An 18,192-nucleotide genomic window follows, 5' to 3' on the forward strand; every position below is an offset into this window, starting at 1 on the left:
CAGCTTGAAATTTAACACCCTTGGGTACCATGTTACCTAATTTCCTCTTAGCCTTTAATTAACAACACCTCCCATCACACCATTTTCATCTCTGTCTCAAATTACACAAAATCTTCTAAAATGAACTTTCTACAAACCTCTGTACTTATGTTTTGTTTTGCTTTTTAATTTAAAGAGCTCTCTAGGGTTAAACCCACTCTGAATGGGTGGGTCAAACCCATATGCAACCAAAATTATTTTGACTAAAGAGACATGTTCTTCCAAAAGCTCCATAAATCACCATTTTGCCATAAGAAAGGCAACTCATGTTTTCAACTTCTTGTGACAAAAAATAAGAAAATAACCAGAAAATTTGAAGAAAAATATAAAGTTTTCAGATAATTTTTTTTAAAAATCTTTTTGTGACAGAAATTCTAGAATTTCAGGTTCTTCCACTCCATGGAATGCAGAAGCACACAGGACCTACCAGGAAGGATGATCTCAGGGAACCCCATTTTTCGAGCCACTGCAGTGGATCTGTCTACAAGGTGGGAAAAATCCTTCTGAACCTGAGCCAGATCCCCAGGGAGCAACTTCAGGGAGACCCAGAGACCTAAGAAAGGGGAGATGACACTTGTTTACTGAAAATAAACAGGTACAAACCTGTGAAATTTAAGCCTGTGCTTCCAAAAAAATCTGTGATTTCATGACAATTCCATGTCCCCATCTGGTTCTCTCTTGCCCAGTCCTTCCTGTCCCTGAATCTGAGTAAGATTTTTCTGGGCAAGAAGATTCTCTGAAGCAAGTCCCAAACTTTCAGAGATGAATCTTGAGTATCTTTGAGCCAAAGAAGACCAGAAAAATCTGGAATAATGTGATTTAAACCCAAAGCCATTTGGGACACGCAGCCACGTCCACTTACAAATATTTCACCCCCCATAAAACACTTTTATTTTAAAGGTGTTAAAAAAATATTGACCTTAAACGTTTGACCAGCAAGCGAGGAGCTGGAGGAGCTGCTCTCATGCAAGCTTTGTCTGGTTTTATCTGGATTTCAGCTCCATGTGTGACGGGACAAAGGGACAAAGTGAGAACTATGGCAAAGACCACTGGGCTTGGGGAAGGGATTAAACTCCACCAAACCTTGCTCCCTAGACTTTCACCACCCATTTATTCCCTGGAACCTCCCCCAGGCTGGCTTTCCCCAGGCTGCACCTTGGCCCTTGTGGTTGACCTCCTTGGCAGCGATGACTTTGTTGAAGACGGAGGTGAGGGGCTCGTTCTCGCCGATGACGTGCGAGGTGATCAGGGGGGACATGATCAGCTGCCGCTGCCTGATGTAGGTTTCCATGGCAATCCTGGGCAGGGGACACAAAAACGGGGTCAGGAATTGGGACAGACTGACACCAACCACATATACAAGAGGGCTGGCCAGCAGCTGGCTGGTTTACAAATAAATGTGGGGCTTTTTAAGGATTCCATGGGGATTTTCATTCCTTCACCTGCATAAAATCCATTTAAACTTTCACATTAGGAGATGCACCACAGTCTATCCCTCAGGCCTAAGGTAAGTAACAATGACCTCAGGATTTAAGCCCTGACTTCAGGTTTGCCTCAGAGCTGTCTCTATGCAGATTAACTACTGGCAAACCAATATAAATTAATATAAATTAATGACTGCTGTGACAACACCTATGGGTTGAACCCATTCCTAGTCACAAACAAGACTAGTGAGGTTTGGATCTTGAGCCTGACTTCACTCCTGTACCCACACCACCAATAATGAGGGAGAAATGAGGTCCCCACAGGCTGCCCACCCTGGTGTCCAGCTGGGAGTCTGAACTCAGCCTCACTGGAGCACAAAAAAAACGGGAAAAAATCCCAAACCAACAAAACAAAAAACTAATCAAACAAACAAGTAAAAATACACAAAACAAAACAAACCCTGAAACAAAACAATTAACAAAAAGCAAACAAAAAACCCAAATCAAAACAAAACCCCTAAACAAATAAAAAATAAGCAATCAAACTCACAAAAAAACCCAAAAATCAAGTAGCAGACTAACGTTTTTCTGCAAAGGGAAAGCCATCCTTCCAGGCCCTGAAAGGGCAGGGAAACAAACTCAAATCTCCCCTGAAAATACCCTGTGATAACAAATGGCTGCAGCCAATGCTTTGCTCTATTTAGGGCTGTAACAACAAGGCTGGGCCTACCCAAACAAGCTCCATTTTTGTTACTCCAATGTGCCAAAGAAAGGGAGCAATCAGAGCAGGCAGAACAAACACACAAGTCTAACTCTCAGAAATGCAGAACTCATTGGGGCTGGAATTTCTTCCCTAGAAGAGGGAGAACCCCCTTCCCTATGACTGACTAAGAAATGTGGGCAGGGAGTGGCCCAGAGGGTCCCACACAGCAGTGACAAAAAGCTCAGCCTCTCTGAAAATCCTGCCTTTCAACCCCACAACATTTTGTAAGCCACACCTCCCCAGCCCCACAACATTAATTCACTCTGTGCTCCTCTTCCTCACCCCACAGGTACCCAGAAATTCCAGCTGCAGGGCTGAAATCCCCAAGAAACTGAGTCCCTGACAGAGCCATGAAAACCACGGGGAACAAAGGCTCCTGAGGGTGACAGGAACCTCTCCCTGCAAAGAGCTGCCTGCTATCAGCTGATGTGTTTGTAGAGCCCCTGGGGCTCTGCCAGGCTCCATCTGCCCCTGCCCAGAGGATGCCTGCTTTGCCCAGGGGTGGGTGAGCCCTGCAGCCCAGTACTCACTGCTGGAAGGGGATAAAATGCTGCTTCTCCTCGTCGTCCACCTTGCCGTGGATGATGTCAGTGATGTCCATCACTGCAACGACACCAGAGCAGCACTCAGAGCTGCCCAGAGCCCAGAGAGAGCTTTGCCCTCTCAGAATGGAAACAACAAGGGGTTATCTTGGGCCAGTGGCACTCAAAGCAAGGGCTCTGAGTGACCTGGGATAGTGGAGGGAGTCCTGGCCACGGCAGGGGTGGAACTGGATGGGATTTAAGGTTATTTCCAACCCTCAAAAAATCTGGGATTCTGTGACAGCAATGAAGGGCATCACTCTCATTTTAACCTTTTTAAAAACACATTTAAATGAGTTTTTAAATTTAAATGCATATTTACATTGATGTGCACTGTCAGCTCATAGCAGTGAGTGTGAACATGTTGAATACAGCCTGTTAAATACTCTTATAAAATATTCTAAGAAAACCAGGTGGCACTGGGGCATTTCAAGGCAAAGAAATTCCACTGGTATTCAAATGCTGCTCCTTTGGATATTGATTTCCACCAAGGACTTCAAGCAGGCCCCTTCACAAGAAATCCCAGGAATAAAGTAAGAATTGGCAGTCTGGTTCACCAAGGCCCCTTTAAAACCTCCAGCTTTATCCCATGAGTCCTGAGGAGCAAATCCCACTCTGATAAGGCCCTGGTAAGTCTGCTGCAGCCAAAGAAGACCAGAAAAATCTGGAATAATGTGATTTAACCCCAAAACCATTTGGGACACGCAGCCACGTCCACTTACAAATATTTCACCCCCCATAAAACACTTTTATTTTAAAGGTGTTAAAAAATATTGACCTTAAACATATGACTAGCAAGCGAGGAGCTGGAGGAGCTGCTCTCATGCAAGTTTTGTCTGGTTTTATCTGAATTTCAGCTCCATGTGTGATGGGACAAAGGGACAAAGTGAGAACCATGGCAAAGACCATTGGGCTCGGGGAAGGGATTAAACTGCACCAAACCTTGCTCCCTAGACTTTCACCACCCATTTATTCCCTGTTATCTTTGTGGGAGATGACAAAAGTGAGCAGTGACAGTGTTTGATCTCCAGCTACCACCTTCATGAAGATCTCAGAGGGACAATTTATCCGCCCTGGAGCAGCAATGCTGGCGCTGGCAGCTCCCAGGCTGTGCTGGCACTTCCAGCACACAGCTCCCCGTTGCCAGCCCTGTGTCCCAGTGCCCCCAGGGGTTCACTGGGCCCTGCAGGTGCCCCCAGGGGGGCAGTGCCCACCTGCCACGCCGAAGGGCCTGCGCAGCCCGCAGGTGTGCTTCTTGCCATCCTTCAGCTCCATGTGCCCCACGCGCACGATCTGGCACACCAGGCTGATCCTGGGCCTGATCAGGTCTGAGCTGCTCAAGTCCTGAAAAGAGAGCTCACATCAACCTCCATCAGTGTCCTTTCTGAGGGGAAAGGAGAAAGGAGGGGAGGGGGAGGGAGGGAAGAAGGGAGGGGAAACAGGCAATCCCCCAGCCAGGGCATAATGTGCTGTGGCTCCATGATTTCAGAAGGCTGAACAATTGCTTTATTAAGCTATACTATATAATACTATAATAAATAGTAATACTATAATAAATAGAAATAATCCTAATTACTATATACTATATCTATGTATATATATGCACTATATATAGATAGATAGTATATATATAGCATAGATACTATATTACAATACTATACTACACAATACAATACTATACAATACTATACAATACAATACTATGCAATACTATACTATACTATACTATACTATACTATACTATACTATACTATACTATACTATACTATACTATATCCTAAAGAGATACTAAAGAAAAACCCATGACTGTCTAAGACAGCCAGGACACAGCTCTGACCCAACTGGCCAAGGAAACAAAACAACCTTCACCAGTGTCCAGTAACAAAATCCCTTTGGGTAAACAATCTCCATAACACATTCCACATGTGCCAAACAGGAGCAGCAAGCAGAGGTAAGAATTGTTTTCTCTTCTTCTCTGAGCTCCTCACTGCCTTCCCCAGGAAAAATCCTGGCAGAGAGAATTGTGTCTCTCTGTTCAGGGAATGTGAATACCACAGGAGGGGTTTTGTTGGGTTCTACACTGGTAAAAATTGTGGCCTTCTGGATCTGGAGGGAGACCATAATGGGGATGGACAGGATGGACACACTGACAGTGCCAGGACACAGGGAATGGCTTCTCCCCAGAGGGACAGATGGGATAATGGGGAGAAGTCCTTCCCTGTGAGGGTGGGGAGGGGCTGGGATGGAATTCCCAGGGAGCTGTGGCTGCCCCTGGATCGCTGGCAGTGCCCAAGGCCAGGTGGGAGCAGCCTGGGACAGTGGGAGCTGTCCCTGCCAGGGCAGGGGTGGCACTGGATGGGATTCAGGTCCCTCCCAGCCCAGCCTGTTCTGGGATTCTCTGAACTTACAGTAAACACTGCTTGGAGGTTGTTCAGTTTCTCAATTTCTTTAGGCATCCCATTGCTGCCCCAACGAACCAGGTAATTTTCACTGCAAAGAAAGGGAGAAAAAGTAAATTTGAACAAATCAACACCTGACATCCTCATTTCCTGGCAAACGCCCAACAGCATTTTAATCTTTAAGGACTATTTGACCAATCTTTTATCCCAAAATGCCTCTGAAGTGACTCACTGATTGAGGCAGGATGGGGTGAGCCCTGGCAGCTGCTTCCCTGGACAATTCCCACTGCATGGCCACACCTGATAACTGCAGTGATGGACACAGAGTGTTCCTGACACAGAACTGCCTCCCTGATAAAGCTCCTCACATCCTCCCAACTCTTCAGATGTGAACTGGCACTGACTGGACAGCAAACATCATTTAAATCCATGATTTACTGGGAAACAATTAATAAAATACTTAACCACGGCTTGCAGCCACAGCAGAGAAAATTAAGAATATAAAAAGACAATGTGGGATCAAAGAAATACCCAGCTTTAGGAGGGACAGTGTCTGGACTTCCTACCTCTCTGAAACTCATTCCAAAGTAATTGGAATTAATTTTCCCCCACTGGGGCAGCAACCAGCAGAACTGGAAAACATCTGCAGGATCTCCCTTTCTAACTCACTGACTTCTATGAATGATCACCCTGATGACTACATTGCTTAAGAGTTTCCAAAAAAAGCCCTACCTGATGAATTTGGAGAGGTCAGGGTCATAGAGGCTCATCAGCAGCTCTGCATCTTCCCCAATGTTGCAGACAAAGTTCTTGAAGTTCACATAGAGGCTGTAAGTGTGTGTGGAGTTGAATATTGGCTGTCCCCGGAGGTCCAAACTCTGCTGCAGGGACTGCAAAGAATTCCACATTTCCATTACATTTTATATTTCCACTACAAACAAACACAGGAGAATTTAGTTCTGCTGCCAGAGGAGCACAACATTAAGAGGAATATAAGAACTCAGTGGGCACAGAGGGCAAAGCAGGGACAGCAGAGGTACCTTCTCCTCCTGGATCCTCTCATCAATCCTCTTGGATGCAGTTTCATGGGCCTTGAAGAGGGAGATTGTGCTGGTCTCATCTGGGTCCAGGATGTTCCCATTGTCATCTCGGACAACCAGGTCCAGACCCAGGATCCTGGACAGCCCCAGGAGACACAAAAGAGCCAGAATGTGGCAGCAGCAAAGACCAAATCCCTGCCCGGGCTGCCAGTGCTCAACATCCCACTCCTTGGAATAACCTCACTCACTGCTGGTTTTCTTGTTTCAAAAAACTCCTCCCTCCCATTTTCCCATTGAAGAGAGAAGGAATTTGTCAGGCAAGTCAATCCTAAGGTGACATCTCCCTTATTCCTGCTTAAATGGCTTTGTTTCAAAGGTGGATGAGTACATACAGAGCTCCCAGATAGCAGCTGGTTGTTACTCTTTGCCATAAACAACTTCTTAATTTGCTCACTGGGCCTGGGTGACAGCTGACTGTGATATACGAGTCCTGGGGACTGCAAAGCACTGAGGGCTGGGCCTGCCCTCAGCTGCTGAGAAAGCAGAGCATTTCCCACCACATCCAAACCCAGGCACACACTATGCCCCAAGGGCAAGGCCCCCCTGTGCCAGGATTTGAGCAGAATTAAGAGAGGAGAATTCCTGACAAGGCACAGAGACCTGTGGCACACCAAGAACCAAATGCTCCATCTCCACCTGCCAGGTGGCCACGATGTCTCAGGGACTCAAAGCTGCCGTTTCACCTCATTTCAGCCTGATTCAGTGCCTGGCTTGGCATGAAGAGCCTTCCCTGGGGTTTGGGAGCCCCCTCTGCCCTGCAGGTGGAGTCTGGAGCTCACCTGTTGCCATAGTCAATCTTGGCAGTGACTTTTTTCTTGAGCTCAGCCAGTTCATCCTTGGGCAGGGTCCCGGAGAGGATTTGGGATCTCCACTCTATCAGGCTGTAGGTGAGCTGCTGGACATGCCTGAACTGTGTGGTTTTGTTGTTCTGAGGCAAAAAAAAAGGGCAATTTTAATCAAAGAACACCTGGGAACCTTAGCTCAGCAACCCTTCTGCAATGTGTGCAGCTGCAGAGCCACACAAGTTTTATTGAACTAAAAATACCTGGCACTTTGTGACACCACAAGATCAGAGCCACACAGTAAATTCTGCAGCATTTGGCACTGCCAAGGTTTAAGTGCCTTTAAGATCTTTTAAGTGTCTTTAAGGGCTTCACCTTTCCCTGGGACATTATTTTAGAAAAACCTCACCCACTAAAAATAGCAAGTGATTTCCAGCACTTCCAGACTGCTCTGATGGAGGTTTTTTATAAAAGGGACAGAGAGATTCTATTAAAGGAGCACAACTGAGCAAGGACACTGAACAAAACCTGCCTGGTGAAGAGTCCCCTCCTGCATTCCTGTTCCCATCTCTAATCAATGAAAATACTTCCCATGCCCTTCACTGGTTCCACCCTCACAAAATCAGTCCCATCCCCACACCTTGTTCCTGCACCTCCAAGCTCCAAGGCTGTAATTAAACATGGATTTGTGGTAACCCACCCTGTTTGTGGCAGTGTGTGCTTAGATAAGTAAATAAGTTTTTAAAGTGTCAGGGAAAACATTTAACCCATTAAAAAGGGAGCCCAGGCTTCCCTCTCTGTCACCTCAGTGGGGCAGTTCCTGACAGGAGTCTGACTCTTTTGCCACAGATTTGAGTCACTGGCACAGTGATGAGGTTATTCAGCTCCAAAGGAGAAATTCAAGCCTAACTCAGTGCCTGGTTTTGCATCAAGAGCCTTCCCTGGGGTTTGAGAGCCCAAAGGGCAGGAGCTGGCTTTGGGCCACATCTCCCCCACAGCCAGGGGTGCTTCTGGTGCTCCCTGCGGGCTGGAGCTGTTCATGGTGAGCCACAAACCCCCCCCTGCTCCCACCCAGCACAAACAGAACCTAATTGCAATTATCTCCCCATTCTCATCTCTGCAATGAACAGGGATGACATAAATTACTCATATTTCCCTCAAATTTAAAGGTATGAAAACAATCCTGCCTGTGATTTGGGTCAGCCTCAGTGGATTTGAGTGAACACCAAGGTGCTGATGGGGCTGCTTGAGTTTTTAGCTCCATAGAAAGGATATTTGAGATATATTTCATAAATAACCCCCACCCCACGTTCTTACATAAAAAAGCTTGCAAAGAAAGGCAATTCGTGTGAATTTTCAGAGCAGACCTCAATTTGACCTGAGTTATCTCCACAGCTAATTCCTACTAACCAGACCAATTAAAAACTCTCCCCATTTTTGTATTTATTCTGCAGTGGAGATAAAGCCACTGCTGCAATGAAACCCCCAGAAATTAAAGAAGTGAAATTAAATGCTGCCAAAATAAAAAATCCCCTCATGTTTCCTTTTTCTCCTCAAATGCCTCCTTCCTCCTTTAGCTTTTTAAAAAAATCTTTTAATACATACTGCAGGGAAAATAAAATAAACTCAAATCCATTTTAAACCACAACATTTTCCAAACCTATTTTAAGACTTATAGTGGTTAAGCACAGGAACATGAAAGATTTCTGCTTGTTAAAAAAACAGATTCTGAGGCTGGGACCTGAAAGTTATTCAGAAATAAAAAATGCCGGGAACAAAACTCTCTTTTCACACAGTAATACCATCACGTAGAGCTTCTCATTAAATTGAGAGGGTGGAATAAATTCTTGTGGTTTTGTGGCACACAAACACAACTTATTTGTGGCCTGGTGAAATTTCCAGTAGGAAAACTTGCACTGAGTGATTAGAGCTCATTTCAACTCACTCCCTCCTCTTAATTAAAGTATTGGAGCACATTTTGTGCAGGCTGAACTCGTTACTGCTCAGAGAAAAATCAAATTTGGCTCTTTAATGTGTCTTTAAAATAAAGCAGCTCCCTGTGGACTCATTTCTTTGAGCAAGAAGCACCTGCTGCAGGACAGTCCTCAGATCCCTGCAGTGGCAGCTTGTGACACTGCTGAGGGGACTCTGTGCTCAGGGATTTGGGACAGGAGAGCTCCTTCCCCACCCTGCTGAGAGCCCCAGCCATGGGAGGCCTTGGGGCAGCCAAGGAATTCCTTCTGTGGGGCAGGGCCAGGGCCAGGGATGGCTGGGAATGTGCCAGGGAGGGTCAGGCTGGATTTTGGGAAAGGCTCTTCCCCCAGAGGTGCTGGCACTGCCCAGGCTCCCCAGGGAATGGGCACAGCCCCGAGGCTGCCACAGCTCCAGGAGAGCTTGGACAGCACTCTAGGGATGCCCAGGGTGGGATTTTGGGGTGTCTGTGCAGGACCAGGAGCTGGATCAGTGATCCCTTCCAGCCCAGAACATTCCATGATGTACTTTGTGACAAGTCACATCTGCCCCCATGGCACATGCCTGGTTCTGCCCCTTCCCCTGTCCCTGTTTCCCAGGGGAGCTCTGGGTGGGGATCAGCCAGTCCATGGGGTTCCTACAGCCCTCCCAGTCCAGCAGAGCCCACCCTGCCCACAGCTGAGTCACACTCCAGCCCTGTGCCCAGCTGGGCTTCCCTGCCCTCGTGCAGGGCTGGCAAGGACAGGCAGAGCAGGGCCTGGATCTCCCAGGTGAGCTGGGCCCTCCAGGCAGCCCTGATACGGTGACAGTGTGACCTGTGCCAGGCCCTGCTGCCCCAGGGCAGGGACACCCACAGTGTCATCCTGCCTCTGTCACATCCCACAGCTGAACACTCTGAGCCCCCCAGGCCCCATTCCATCACTCAGTCCTGCCCCAGGCAGAGGCACAGAGCTCCCTGCAGAGCCCAGGCTGAGCTCCTCTCACAGCCACCATTCCCAGGCTGAGCTCCCCTCACAGCCACCATTCCCAGGCTGAGCTCCCCTCACAGCCCAAGCCCCAGGCTGAGCTCCCCTCACAGCCACCATTCCCAGGCTGAGCTCCTCTCACAGCCACCATTCCCAGGCTGAGCTCCCCTCACAGCCACCATTCCCACGCTGAGCTCCCCTCACAGCCACCATTCCCAGGCTGAGCTCCCCTCACAGCCACCATTCCCAGACTGAGCTCCTCTCACAGCCACCATTCCCAGACTGAGCTCCTCTCACAGCCACCATTCCCAGGCTGAGCTCCCCTCACAGCCACCATTCCCAGGCTGAGCTCCCCTCAGAGCCACCATTCCCAAGCTGAGCCCCTCTCACAGGCTGAGCTCCCCTCACAGCCCCAGCCCTGGCACTCACCATGTACAGCCTGTGCCAGATCACTGCCCACACCCCTCACAGCCACCATTGCCAGGCTGAGCTCCCCTCACAGTCCGAGCTCCCTTAACAGCCCCAGCCCCAGGCTGAGCTCCCCTCAGAAGCTGAGCTCCCCTCACAGGCTGATCTCCCCTCACAGCCCCAGCCCAGGTGAGCTCCCCTCACAGCCACCATTCCCAGGCTGAGCCCCCCTCACAGCCCCAGCCCTGGCACTCACCACGTACAGCCTGTGCCAGATCACTGCCCACTCCCGCAGCGTGGCCGTCAGCTCCTGGCCGAGGGGCAGCTCGCTGGGAATCACCGTCTCGTGCTGCCTGGGGAGAAGGGAGACATCAGAGAGAGCTTTCACACTCAGGGCTTGAACTTAATGGAAAACACCCTTTTTTGATAAATGTAAAAATGGAAATTCCAGAGGAGTTGATGTTCACACAGTTCACTCACACATGATGTCAAGACCCTTAAGCTGTTCTCAACACACACACATCCACATTCATCATCCATTTTTAATGCAAAATGCTTCAAGCTTCTTTCACTCCTCTTATTCCCTGTGGATTTGTTCCAAACCCAGGATAAATAGACAGAAATTAAACTTGGAAGAATCCCCACATGCAATGGTAACAGTTACTTGAAAATAAGAGTTGAAAAAGAAGTGTTTTATAAAGTTCCTTCCTTTGCAGCCGCTGTTTTGCTCTCACTTTACGAGCACAGATACAGCTCAAGGAACCCAAGGAGGAGTCATTTCCTCCAGTGTTTTCCAAGACAGGAAGGAATCCACGCTCCTGCTGGGCCCTGGCTGCCAGCAGGAGGCTGCTGTGGCTTCCAGGAGTCCCCAGGGGAGCTGGATGGAGCTGCACTGACCCTCCCCACTACTGACTTGTCCAGCAGAGCTTCCTTAACCCTGCAAATCATCTCCTGCTGCCCCTACTCCCCACTGCTCTGCTTTGTCAGTGCTCTGAAAAATGGAATTATGCATTGCTAGTCCAGCTCAGTAGATACACCCTGGTTTTGTGACAGCCACAGCTGTATAAATTGGTTCTTCTGGGGTTTAAAGGGAATGAAATTCCCTAGGTTTTGCTGCCAAAGAAGTGCCAACCTACCCCCGGTCCTTCACAATGGCCTCTTTCAAATGGATGTAAGTTTCTGGGAAAATGCCCTAAAAATAAAGAGAGAAATTAAATAAATCAATCCTACTGTGGCATAGGATGTGACAGAAAGATATTTAACAAAAAACAGGGGAAAGGAGCAAGAAATGTCCCAGTATGCCAGGAAAAAGGACAGGGAGGAGCAGCAGGTTCCACACAGGCAACTCAGAGAAGCTGATTCCTTGTTTTACACCAATGACCCTCACCTTCCTGCAGAAAATGCTAGAAATTCCTGAAAATTACTAGTCACTGACATGAAATATTCCTGGAGTCAGGCTACCTGTGCTCCCTAGAAAAGCACCCAAATTTTTGTTGTTACAGAGAAACCTTCTGGAAATGCTGGAATCCTTTTCTGTTCCCTTTTCTCCCCTCTTTCTTCCTAAAAGCAGAAGCTGTGGGGGATGTTACCACAGGAGAGATGCCAGCATTCCTGGGGGAACCTGGATTTCCAGGCAGCTTCCAGCCCAAGCTCCAGCAGCTTGGCTGAGAGCCAGGAATGTGTAATTTCTGGAATATTTTCCACTCAAAACTCTGATGTTCCCATTAAACAGAACTAATGCTAGACGTGCACAGGTCCCAGAGCATCATGATAAAGCAATAATCTCCTGGATGGAGATGGGAACAGGTAATTTTGGAAGTTCCAACTGATTCCTCATGCTTCCAATGGAGGAATTCCCAACACACGGCTCTGAACTTGCAGCTCAAGGTCATTGATTTCTGTCACTGAGGACAGGACACCATGGCCAGGAGTCCTGCCTGAGGTTAAGACAAGAAATACGGGAGTTTTCAGCACCAGATGGGGTCTGGCAAGGTGTGAAATTAAAATGGGAGCCACCCAATAGTGAGGTCGTACCTTCTTGGATTTATTGCGGAGCGTGTATCCTCGGTACCAGCCTGGCAAAGCAAACACAGATATTTGTATTTCATTAGTTCCTGTTGACAGCAATTAAATACAAATTGTGATTCTCACCACCTTTCTACAACACCAATTTGGGATCCATTCCTGGGAAGACAGCTCAGTTCGTAGGAGCTGAGCTCCCTGCCCTGACACAAATCCTGTTTATCAATCCTACCTTGATAAGATCTAAAAATTCTAAGGCAGATGCAACAATTGTGCTGCCCAGGCCTCAGGAGCAAATGTCTCTGAGAGAACATTTCTCCTCTCTTTGGCACCTGGGTTTTACCCAGGATTTCCATGGAATGGCTTGGGTTGGGAGGGACATTAAAGCCCATCCAAGGAGATTATGTCCAGCTGAGTGGCAGCATCAAGAAGGCAAAGGGGTTTAAGGGAATAATCAGGCAAAGAAGAGAGGAGGGGAGACTGGTTTCTCTGGGTTTAAATTTTTTTTGTGTGGATTTGTTTTTGGTGGTTTTATTGTTGGTCCCTCCAATATTCCTATATTTATCAAAGAAGGTTCCATAAAGAACCATGGATCTGACACTCCTCAACGATAAATTAGAGCCTAGAATGATTTAATTCAGGTTTTTGGAGTATTTTAATATGCATGTGGTTGTATTTCTATTTATTTATTTTCTGGAATGCAGCTTTGTGCCCTTTCTCCAGCAATCAGGAGGTACCTCCACCTCAAAACTTCCAATATTCCAGTAATAAGTTAGGAGGAAAGAAGAAATTCCATTTCTTTCCACGGGAGGAAAACAAGATTATCCATTGCTCATGGAGCCATGGATGAGGTCCTGGATTAGGGATGAGAAGATTTAGGTTCTATTTTTATCTAAGTTGTCATTAATTGAAGGGGAAAGCACAAATTACTCAGGGTGGGAGACAGAGCTCGTGGAATTTACCAGGAGGGATTTCAATCCCATTTAACACGTTCAGCCCTTTGACAGCACAACTTCCTCCTGTTTCAAAGGGCCCCCTGGCCTTCCCCCCATTCCTGTAAAATATTTTGCAATCATTGCATAAAAGCACGTTGGGCCTGATTGTGCAAAGCTGTTTCTGCAAGCACCTCATGCAACTTGTGTCGGAATTCTGCTCCCACCTTCAGTAACTTTATCCATCACTAACAGGAACATCAATCTTTGGGCAGTGGTCAGTTAATTACATGATTTCTTGAAAAGAAACCCAAAATCTGCTTAAATCTTCAGAGGAATGAGACTGTTTAAGTGTTTGAGTGTTTTCCCCAAGCAGAGATGGGCTAAAAATGGAGAAAGGTTTTGCAGTTGATGATGACACGGAGAATTTCAGCTGCTCCAACACTCAGAGTGAAATCTGAGTGAAAACGAAAAAACAGCAGACTTGCAAAGAAATTAGTAAAAGTTTGGGGTTGTTGTTTTGTTGGTTTTTTTTTTAGTTGATCAAGTCGTCAACTTTACCCTTCACTAAGTGGATTTTATGCAGTATGGAAAAGAAAAATCTAAGGCCAACACTCAAGCGATGATTGAGCTCTCCCCAGTGATGCAAGGCCAGGTCACATGTGGGACCACAAGGTCCCTGTTCCTCCTCCTGGGGGCCTGTCCTGTCCCACAGCACTCAGGGCATTGCTTCACCCTCCCCAGGGCTGACTGAAAGCAGGAACAAATTCAAGGTAAACTTCTTTTCAGCAGAACAGAACCTGCCAGGGGTCACGGTATGTGAGCACACATTCCTTCCACCCACAGCTCCCCTGAAATCCCACAGCTAACAACAATCATGATAAATCCTGCAGACTGGGAGAGGTTCCCCTCAACAGCAAAGTGTCCTCCCTGCTCAAGGCCAGGCTCCCTGCACTGCAGCAGCCTCCACAGTCCTGGAGGCAGCGAGGTTCCTTTTCCAGTCCCTGCTTCTCCTGCATTCTGCAGCACGTGCACTGTGCTGAACCCTTGGCAGGCAGGAGGAACATGCACTGAGTGTCTTCTTGCCAGGGGAGGGAGAAATCTTGTCCAGAGCTCCTGCCCTTCTGCAGGCAGAGACATGAGGGGACAACAAAACCTCGCTCTGCAGTGTGGGACCTGAACAGCCCTGGGATGTGCAGTGGGTTTGGGTCTGTGTGCGTAAAAGGGATCCAAGAAAAGAGATCTGAGAGCTCTCAGGTGTCCTACCCAGATTGTCACTGGCACACAGAAACACCTCTGCAAGTGTTTGCATCCCTGGAAGGGCCCAAGGCCAGGATGGAGCAATCTGGGATAGTGGGAGATGTTCCTGCCCATGGCAGGGGCTGGGACAGAATGATTTTAATGTCCCTTCCAACCCAAAGCATTCAATGACTCCATGGACAGCTTGTACTGGAAATATCTGGAACCTTCAGCCACACTGCTCAGCCTGTGGCTTCCCTCTGACCTCCTTCCCTACATCCTTTGTCCAAGCTGAAGCTGAATTTCCAGGGATGCCACCCCCTGACCAATCCCTGGCACAGGGGCGCTGCAGGGCAGAGGAATGAATCCATTTCCCTGGGTCATCCCCTTCTGTTACTCCCTGCCTTGTTATCCCTGCTGTGTGTGATCCCCACTGTGTTATCATCACCCATGTGTGATCCCCCTGTTTTATCACTCCTTGTGTGATCCCTTCTGTGTGATCCTTTCTGTGTTATCACTCCCTGTGTGATCCCCTTTGTGTGATCCTTTCTGTGTTATCACTCCCAGTATGTGATCCATCCCTGTGTTATCACCCCCTGTGTGATCCCCCCGTTTTATCCCCACTGTGTTATCACCCCATGTGATCCCCACTGTTTTATCACCCCCTGTTTTATCACCCCCTGTGTTATCACCCCCTGTGTTATCACCCCCTGTGTGATCCCCACTGTGTTATCACCCCCTGTATTATCACCCCCTGTTTTATCCCCATTGTGTTATCACTCCCAGTATGATCCCCTGTATGTGATCCCTCCTGTGTTATCACCCCTGTGTGATCCCCACTGTTTCATCACCCCATGTTATCACTCCTTCTTGATCCCCCTGGCTGATCCCCACTGTTTTATCACCCTCTGTATTATCCCCGCAATGTGAGCACTCCTGTATTATCACCCCCTGTGTGATCCCCCCTGTTTTACCCCCTTGTGCTATCACCCCCTGTGTGATCCCCACTGTTTTATCTCCCCTGTGTTATCACCCCATGTGATCCCCACTGTTTTATCATCCCCTGTGTGATCCCCTTTGTGTTATCACCCCCTGTGTGATCCCCCTTGTTTTATCCCCATTGTGTTATCACCCCCTGTGTGATCCCCTCTGTTTTATCATCCCCTGTGTTATCACTCCCTGTGTGATCCCTTCTGTTATCACCCCTGTGTGATCCCCCCTGTTTTATCACCCCCAGTCTTATCTCCCCCAAATCTTCCCAGGTGCCCTCACCACCCACCCCCACAGCATCAGCCTAACTTGGAACCTGGGGCTTGGAAAACAAGAGGCAAAGCATGTTCAGAGCCTCAGCCCCAGTCTGGCTGGGATTTTGGGGTGTCTGTGCAGGGCCAGGGGTTGGACTGGATGATTCCTGCGGGTCCCTCACACTCAGGATATTTTGTGATTCCAGCCCTTGCAGCTGCAGCACGATCAAGCAGGGATTTTGCAATTTCAGGAAGTTTCCTGGCACCTGACTGCAGGGACTGCCCAGAGGGTTTGGGTTCCCAAAAAATGCCTTCACAGGGCTTCCTCCTCCAAGCCCCAAAGAATTATTTTATAGAGCGTCTCTCAACCCCCAAAAATGATTTCACAGGTTTTGCTCCAATCCCCAAAAATTGTTTCACAGGGCATCTCCAGCCCCAAAAAATCACACTATTTTTAAGGGCATGTTCCAACCCCTTAAAAAATAACTTCATGGGGAATCTCCCAGCCCCCAAAATGACTCCACAGGGCTTCCTCCTCCCACCCTAAAGAATTTTTTTATAGGGTATCTCCCAACTCCCAAAGATGATTTCACAGAGTTTGCTCCAACCCCCAAAAAATTATTTCATGTATTTCCCATATTTCATTATTTCACAGGGCATCTCCAGCCCTCAAAAAGTTACACCACAGGGCATGTCCCAACCCCAAAAATGCCTTCACAGGGCATCTTCCATCCCAAAAAATAACTACCTGGGGAATTTCCCAGCCCCAAAAATGCCTTCATGGGGCTTCCTCCTCCCACCCCAAAGAATTATTATTATCTCAACCCCCAAAGATGATTTCACAGGGTTTGCTCCAACCCCCCAAAAATTATTTCCCATATTTCCCATATTTTATTATCTCACAGGGCATCTCCAGCTCCAAGAAGTTCCACCACAGGGCATGTCCCAACCCTCCAAAAAATGACTTCTTGGGGAATCTCCCAGCCCCAAAGTGCCTTCACAGGACTTCCTCCTCCCACCCCAAAGAATTATTTTACAGGGTATCTTCCAACCCCCAAAAGTGATTTCACAGGGTTTGCTCCAACCCCCAAAATTATTTCCCATATTTCCCATATTTCATTATTTCACAGAGCATCTCCAGCCCTCAAAAAGTTACACCACAGGGCATGTCCCAACCCCAAAAATGCCTTCACAGGGCATCTTCCATCCCAAAAATAACTACCTGGGGGATTTCCCAGCCCCAAAAATGCCTTCACAGGGCATCTTCCATCCCAAAAAATAACTGGAATTTCCCAGCCCCAAAAATGCCTTCATGGGGCTTCCTCCTCCTACCCCAAAGAATTATTATTATCTCAACCCCCAAAGATGATTTCACAGGGTTTGCTCCAACCCCCAAAAATTATTTCCCATATTTCCCATATTTCATTATCTCACAGGGCATCTCCAGCTCCAAGAAGTTCCACCACAGGGCATGTTCCAACCCCTTAAAAAATGACTTCATGGGGAATCTCCCAGCCCCAAAAATGCCTCCACAGGGCATCTCCAGCCTTTCCTCCCTCAGAGCCCCCGCCCTGGTTCCATGGAAACTTTTCCTCACTCGAGGCTTGTGTGTCCAGATAAGAGCAGTGATTACAGGAACAAAACCAGTTTTTATCAGCTCCAGTGGTGAGCAGGCAGCATTAGCATGAAAAGGAGCAGAAAAAGCCTCTTGTGAGAACATTTATCCTCCAAACCAGACCCCCAGAGAGCTGGGAACACAGCTGAGAGCTGATAGCCCAAAAAAAGAGATTGGGGAAGAACAAGAAGCTCCTTCCAGGCAGGCAGAATATCAGAATGGGGAGGGTTGGAGGTGAATTTATGGGAAATTAGAGCAGAGTCCCCATCTCTGCATCTCCTCCTGTACACTCCCAACTGTCTGGCCTGGATTTCTGGCTGCTCTTGCTGGAAAAAGGGAATTTTTGGTGCCCTGAGGTGCCTCAGGCACAGATTCCTGCTCCCCACTGATGGCTCAGCATCTGGGAACCATCACTTTCCCCTCCACACATGAAAACATTCACGTCTCTCCCAAACTATTCACAGGCAATTTTCTCCTGACAAAGCTCCAAACTGGGAGATTTCAGGCCAAAAAAAAGGTGCCATTTATGTACTCATTCCCTGTTCCTGTCTCTGTTGAACTGATTACAAGAAATAGGGGTTAAACAATGATTAAAAAATTAAAAATAGGGAGAAAGAAGTAAATTCCCCCAAATTTTGGCAAGTCCAAGATGCCTCCTCTTCCCGAGGGAGTTCTCCTCCCCCTTCCCTGTGTCTTTTTGCAGAACCA

General features: G+C 47.8%; 1 protein-coding gene across 1 annotated transcript in view; it reads right to left on the reverse strand.

Annotated features, from left to right (window-relative positions):
• Positions 1–18,192, reverse strand: part of DOCK5 (dedicator of cytokinesis 5) — a 92,597-nt gene that overhangs the window by 56,822 nt on the left and 17,583 nt on the right. Inside the window, 11 exon segments of the mRNA XM_074559148.1 lie at positions 467–592; positions 1,195–1,337; positions 2,757–2,829; positions 4,022–4,151; positions 5,216–5,297; positions 5,939–6,096; positions 6,247–6,382; positions 7,086–7,234; positions 10,689–10,785; positions 11,569–11,624; positions 12,467–12,507. Coding sequence (XP_074415249.1) covers positions 467–592; positions 1,195–1,337; positions 2,757–2,829; positions 4,022–4,151; positions 5,216–5,297; positions 5,939–6,096; positions 6,247–6,382; positions 7,086–7,234; positions 10,689–10,785; positions 11,569–11,624; positions 12,467–12,507 — 1,191 coding nt within the window.

This window comes from Zonotrichia albicollis, chromosome 26, assembly GCF_047830755.1.
Source record: "Zonotrichia albicollis isolate bZonAlb1 chromosome 26, bZonAlb1.hap1, whole genome shotgun sequence".
NCBI lineage: Eukaryota > Metazoa > Chordata > Aves > Passeriformes > Passerellidae > Zonotrichia > Zonotrichia albicollis.